Source organism: Ranitomeya imitator, chromosome 1 (genome assembly GCF_032444005.1).
Source record: "Ranitomeya imitator isolate aRanImi1 chromosome 1, aRanImi1.pri, whole genome shotgun sequence".
Classification (NCBI taxonomy): Eukaryota; Metazoa; Chordata; class Amphibia; order Anura; family Dendrobatidae; genus Ranitomeya; species Ranitomeya imitator.
This window is the reverse complement of record NC_091282.1, coordinates 8,054,870-8,061,134: the sequence shown is the minus strand read 5'-3', so window position 1 is coordinate 8,061,134 and position 6,265 is coordinate 8,054,870. Positions and strand designations below refer to the sequence as shown.

Below are 6,265 nucleotides of genomic sequence, written 5' to 3'. Positions count from 1 at the left end.
ACGGGATGATGTGGGATATTAGGGGTAGTAGTCAGATGGCTCTGGCTGACGGGATGATGTGGGATATTAGTGGTAGTAGTCAGGTGGCTCTGATGGGATGATGTGGGATATTAGGGGTAGTAGTCGGTGGCTCTGGCTGATGGGATGATGTGGGATATTAGTGGTAGTAGTCCTGTGGCTCTGGCTGATGGGATGATGTGGGATATTAGTGGTAGTAGTCCTGTGGCTCTGGCTGATGGGATGATGTGGGATATTAGGGGTAGTAGTCCTGTGGCTCTGGCTGATGGGATGATGTGGGATATTAGTGGTAGTAGTCAGGTGGCTCTGGCTGATGGGATGATGTGGGATATTAGTGGTAGTAGTCAGATGGCTCTGGCTGATGGGATGATGTGGGATATTAGGGGTAGTAGTCCGGTGGCTCTGGCTGATGGGATGATGTGGGATATTAGGGGTAGTAGTCAGGTGGCTCTGGCTGACGGGATGATGTGGGATATTAGGGGTAGTAGTCAGGTGGCTCTGGCTGATGGGATGATGTGGGATATTAGTGGTAGTAGTCAGATGGCTCTGGCTGATGGGATGATGTGGGATATTAGGGGTAGTAGTCCGGTGGCTCTGGCTGATGGGATGATGTGGGATATTAGGGGTAGTAGTCAGGTGGCTCTGGCTGACGGGATGATGTGGGATATTAGGGGTAGTAGTCAGATGGCTCTGGCTGACGGGATGATGTGGGATATTAGGGGTAGTAGTCAGGTGGCTCTGGCTGATGGGATGATGTGGGATATTAGGGGTAGTAGTCCGGTGGCTCTGGCTGATGGGATGATGTGGGATATTAGGGGTAGTAGTCAGGTGGCTCTGGCTGATGGGATGATGTGGGATATTAGTGGTAGTAGTCAGATGGCTCTGGCTGATGGGATGATGTGGGATATTAGGGGTAGTAGTCCGGTGGCTCTGGCTGATGGGATGATGTGGGATATTAGGGGTAGTAGTCAGGTGGCTCTGGCTGACGGGATGATGTGGGATATTAGGGGTAGTAGTCAGGTGGCTCTGGCTGACGGGATGATGTGGGATATTAGGGGTAGTAGTCAGGTGGCTCTGGCTGATGGGATGATGTGGGATATTAGGGGTAGTAGTCAGGTGGCTCTGGCTGATGGGATGATGTGGGATATTAGGGGTAGTAGTCGGTAGCTCTGGCTGATGGGATGATGTGGGATATTAGGGGTAGTAGTCCGGTGGCTCTGGCTGATGGGATGATGTGGGATATTAGTGGTAGTAGTCAGGTGGCTCTGGCTGACAGGATGATGTGGGATATTAGTGGTAGTAGTCAGGTGGCTCTGGCTGACGGGATGATGTGGGATATTAGTGGTAGTAGTCAGATGGCTCTGGCTGACGGGATGATGTGGGATATTAGGGGTAGTAGTCAGGTGGCTCTGGCTGACAGGATGATGTGGGATATTAGTGGTAGTAGTCAGATGGCTCTGGCTGACGGGATGATGTGGGATATTAGGGGTAGTAGTCAGGTGGCTCTGGCTGACAGGATGATGTGGGATATTAGTGGTAGTAGTCAGGTGGCTCTGGCTGATGGGATGATGTGGGATATTAGTGGTAGTAGTCAGGTGGCTCTGGCTGATGGGATGATGTGGGATATTAGGGGTAGTAGTCAGGTGGCTCTGGCTGATGGGATGATGTGGGATATTAGTGGTAGTAGTCAGGTGGCTCTGGCTGATGGGATGATGTGGGATATTAGGGGTAGTAGTCAGGTGGCTCTGACGGGATGATGTGGGATATTAGTGGTAGTAGTCAGGTGGCTCTGGCTGATGGGATGATGTGGGATATTAGGGGTAGTAGTCAGGTGGCTCTGGCTGATGGGATGATGTGGGATATTAGTGGTAGTAGTCAGGTGGCTCTGGCTGATGGGATGATGTGGGATATTAGTGGTAGTAGTCAGGTGGCTCTGGCTGATGGGATGATGTGGGATATTAGTGGTAGTAGTCAGGTGGCTCTGGCTGATGGGATGATGTGGGATATTAGGGGTAGTAGTCAGGTGGCTCTGGCTGATGGGATGATGTGGGATATTAGTGGTAGTAGTCAGGTGGCTCTGGCTGATGGGATGATGTGGGATATTAGTGGTAGTAGTCAGATGGCTCTGGCTGACGGGATGATGTGGGATATTAGGGGTAGTAGTCAGGTGGCTCTGGCTGATGGGATGATGTGGGATATTAGTGGTAGTAGTCAGGTGGCTCTGGCTGATGGGATGATGTGGGATATTAGTGGTAGTAGTCGGTGGCTCTGGCTGATGGGATGATGTGGGATATTAGTGGTAGTAGTCAGGTGGCTCTGGCTGACGGGATGATGTGGGATATTAGGGGTAGTAGTCAGGTGGCTCTGGCTGACAGGATGATGTGGGATATTAGTGGTAGTAGTCAGGTGGCTCTGGCTGACAGGATGATGTGGGATATTAGTGGTAGTAGTCAGGTGGCTCTGGCTGATGGGATGATGTGGGATATTAGGGGTAGTAGTCAGATGGCTCTGGCTGACGGGATGATGTGGGATATTAGGGGTAGTAGTCAGGTGGCTCTGGCTGACGGGATGATGTGGGATATTAGGGGTAGTAGTCAGGTGGCTCTGGCTGACGGGATGATGTGGGATATTAGGGGTGGTAGTCCGGTGGCTCTGGCTGATGGGTGATGTGGGATGTTAGTGAGTGTGGCTATGCGGCATGGGTAGGGCTATCCACTAAGCTTTATATATATATATTCATTATAATTTGTTCTAACCACATTTAGTTATTATGCCCGGACAACGCCGCGCTCTTCAGCTAGTTACTAATATTTGCCAAATGCCAGAATAATGATATAGAGAGAATGTTTAAAAGCATTTTTATTACTTACTGCAAAGTCAAAAGTTTCCATCCATATCATTAGTATTTGGTACCATTGCCCTTACACTGAATGACTTGGGTTAGACGTTTGGGATCTCCTTCCACAAGCTTCTCACAACACTTGGTCGGAATTTGGGTCCATTCCTCCTGACAAAACTGGTGTAACTGATCCAGGTTTGTAGGTCGCCTTGCTCGCAGCGGCCTTTTCAGCTTTGCCCATAAATATTCAATAGGATTGAGATCAGGGCTTTGTGATGGCGGCTCCAAAACATTGACTTGTTATTCTGAAGCCACTTTGTTACCATTTTGGCAGTATGCGTCGGGTGATTGTCCATTTGGACCCATTTCCACAGAAGCTTTAACTTCCTGGCTGATGTCTTGAGATGTTGCTTCAGCATTACCACATATTCAACTTTTCTCATGAAGCCATCTATTTTGTGAAGTGCACCAGTCCCTCCTGCAGCAAAACAACTCCACAACATGATGTTGCCACCACCGTGTTTCACAGTTGGGATGGTGTTCTTAGGCTTCCAATCTTCTCCCTTTTTCCTACAATGATGGTGATTACGCCTAAAAAGTTCACTTTTAGTTTCATCAGATCACAGGACAAGTTTCCAGAGATTAAAAAAAATCCCATGAGCTTCCTTAGGGATCATCCTTGGGGATCATTCAGACTGTGTTTTTCATCACATGCGCGCTATCCGTGGTTTTCACAGATTGCATTCGTGCCTATATTCTTTGGGGCTGTGCACATGTCAGATGTTTTCCTAGGACCGTGAGGTTTGCGGAATATATTCAAGACATGTCCTAATTGTGATTTAGTATTCAAAAAAATGATGTGCACACCGTAAAACAAAGTCAATTGGTGCAGGCCGAACAATCACCAGTCCAAATGTCAACGAGAAAACAGCCGCACTCAAATAGTGGAAGTTTATGCAAAAGTTCTTGCTTCTTTATTCACCTATACAGACATCACCAGGTGCTCGAAGATATAGAGTGATTGCGGACAACAAGGGTAACGTTTCGACCAGGAACGGTCTTTGTCAAAACCTCACTTGTTCCAGGAGGATAAATGGAGGATAGAGAGAATGTAGAGAGTGAATCCCAGTAGGGCAGTTCTAGTAGAAGTTCAGGGAAATCATGTCCGCCTTGTTGGTGATGAAGAACTTTTTCATAAACTTCAACTATTTGAGTGCGGCTATTTGTGATCTAATCATCGGGTCAACATTGGCAATGCCAGTCTATGGGTCAATGAAAACCTGGCGATGCAAGTCTATGGGTCCATGAAAACCTGGCGATGCAAGTCTATGGGTCCATGAAAACCTGGCGATGCAAGTCTATGGGTCCATGAAAACCTGGCGATGCCAGTCTATGGGTCAATGAAAACCTGGCGATGCAAGTCTATGGGTCCATGAAAACCTGGCGATGCAAGTCTATGGGTCCATCAAAACCTGGCCCACACTAGGATGACAGCTGAGCTGACTTTCACAGACTGTTACGTAGAAGACGAAGGAGAAACTTTTTTTTTTTTTTCCTTTCTTCACGGATGAGAAAAAGTGATGACTTTTGGACCAAATCATGATCAAAGTCTGATCCGAATAACTGTTTTTCTTGTACGTGGAAAAAAAAAATCAGGCTTCTGACTGAGGCATTAGACTGTAACTGTATTGTGACCACAAACCCCAAATTACCCAACAGGACTGAACGGGCATCACCATAGGGATCTCTGTAGGGTCACACGGGACGGATGAGTAAATCTGTGTGTACAGGAGGAGGTTGTCTGTATCACTGCTCCTACCATTGCGTCTCATGTTATTTGTGGATTTGTGGCTTATTTCTTGGGTGGCATTTTGTAGGACTCGTCTGTCACGTTCTTGTATATTTCATGCACTTCCTCTCGCTGATGAGAAATATCATCTTTTTTTTCTTTCAGACCTTCAGCAAGAAAGAAAAGTGTTATCGAAAGTCGGCAGCACATAATCATAGTAACATAGTTAGTAAGGCCGAAAAAAGACATTTGTCCATCCAGTTCAGCCTATATTCCATCATAATAAATCCCCAGATCTACGTCCTTCTACAGAACCTAATAATTGTATGATACAATATTGTTCTGCTCCAGGAAGACATCCAGGCCTCTCTTGAACCCCTTGACTGAGTTCGCCATCACCACCTCCTCAGGCAAGTGTGGCACCCCTAGGGGTATTTGCCACAAAAATAGTTACTGACACTAAATACAAATATTAAGATAGCAAAACTGCACTACCACCTCCGGCCAGAAGGGGGAGCTCCAGAGACTCCCCTTGATCCATTCTGGTCTGAGAGAAGAAATGGCAGTTGGGCTAAGGAGCTGAAAGTGAGAGGTCATGCAGCTGAATTTCTAACAGCCCTATGACGGTTTCCAGGCCCAAATCACCGGCCTGAGGAGAAGAGGGATAGAGAAAAGGGACATTGTGAGAACCGGGTAGCATTAATCACTACCCAGAACAGGCACAAAGACGGATACCGGATCCGTGGCTGTATTCATTATAGATAATACAGCAACCGGAAAAACGTGAGGTGATATCAGCTTCACTAGGGCCGGACGCAGCAACAGACACAGAGTTCAGCGGTACTCCCGGAGGGGGTAAGCCGATAAAAGGACTCGGGTTGCCCGTCGAACCAGGACCCGGAGGGGACAGATTGGGCCGGCAGCCAGTTCACATACAGCAGCAGGGCCACACAGAAATTGCGCACAATAAGAGGCGAAGACCCCGGCAGGGTCAAAGTAACTCAGAGTTCCCATACAGACTCCGGTGACAGGACTGGTTGTAAATCCTTTGATGTTAAAGTAAACTGGTTAAACGTTTCAGTGCCTCAGACTTTCATTTGGACAATAGCCATCTATCCAGGATCGAGATCGTCACCGCTGGGAGAACCTGCTGCTGATCAAGTAAGTGCCTGTCCCCTCATGATACCCCTTACACTGTGCATTGCCTGAGGCCACAGCACCGGGTCAAGCCACCCGTGACATCCCCCTCAAGAGACAGACCCCATTGGTCCGGTGCTGGGTATCCCGGTCTCCTGGGCGTCACAATTGGCGTCACGAACAGGATCTAGCCAGCCCGTATACCGGGTATTGTGTGCCGTGATTGGAGTCCAAAACTGTGAAAACTTGGATGAAAAATCTTGAAAATTGACTTTATTAAAGAAAATTCCATTCCCCGTTGAAAACTATTAAAAGTGACTTTTCCCCATTGGTTATAATGGAGTAAAGATGGCCGCCATCCCGTGAGGTAATCACCTCATAACCGTTAGGCACGAGACTGTTAATTGAGCTACGCCATCACCTGAGCCCCAGTCTGACTGAAAAACTTCAGAATCCGCCATTACAGAGCGCGGTGGGTGGGA

The 6,265-nt window shown here is 47.9% G+C and overlaps 1 protein-coding gene across 2 annotated transcripts in view; it reads right to left on the bottom strand.

Annotated features, from left to right (window-relative positions):
• Window positions 1-2,859: 2,859 nt before the first annotated feature.
• The window catches only part of LOC138657569 (uncharacterized), a 191,216-nt gene continuing 187,810 nt past the window's right edge, over window positions 2,860-6,265 (bottom strand). Inside the window, exon 8 of one of the 2 annotated variants that reach the window (XM_069745333.1) lies at window positions 2,860-4,813. In XM_069745333.1, coding sequence (XP_069601434.1) covers window positions 4,710-4,813 — 104 coding nt within the window. In that variant the 3' untranslated portion in view covers window positions 2,860-4,709. The remainder of the gene's footprint in view (window positions 4,814-6,265) is intronic. The other variant, XM_069745332.1, reaches the window with a different exon arrangement.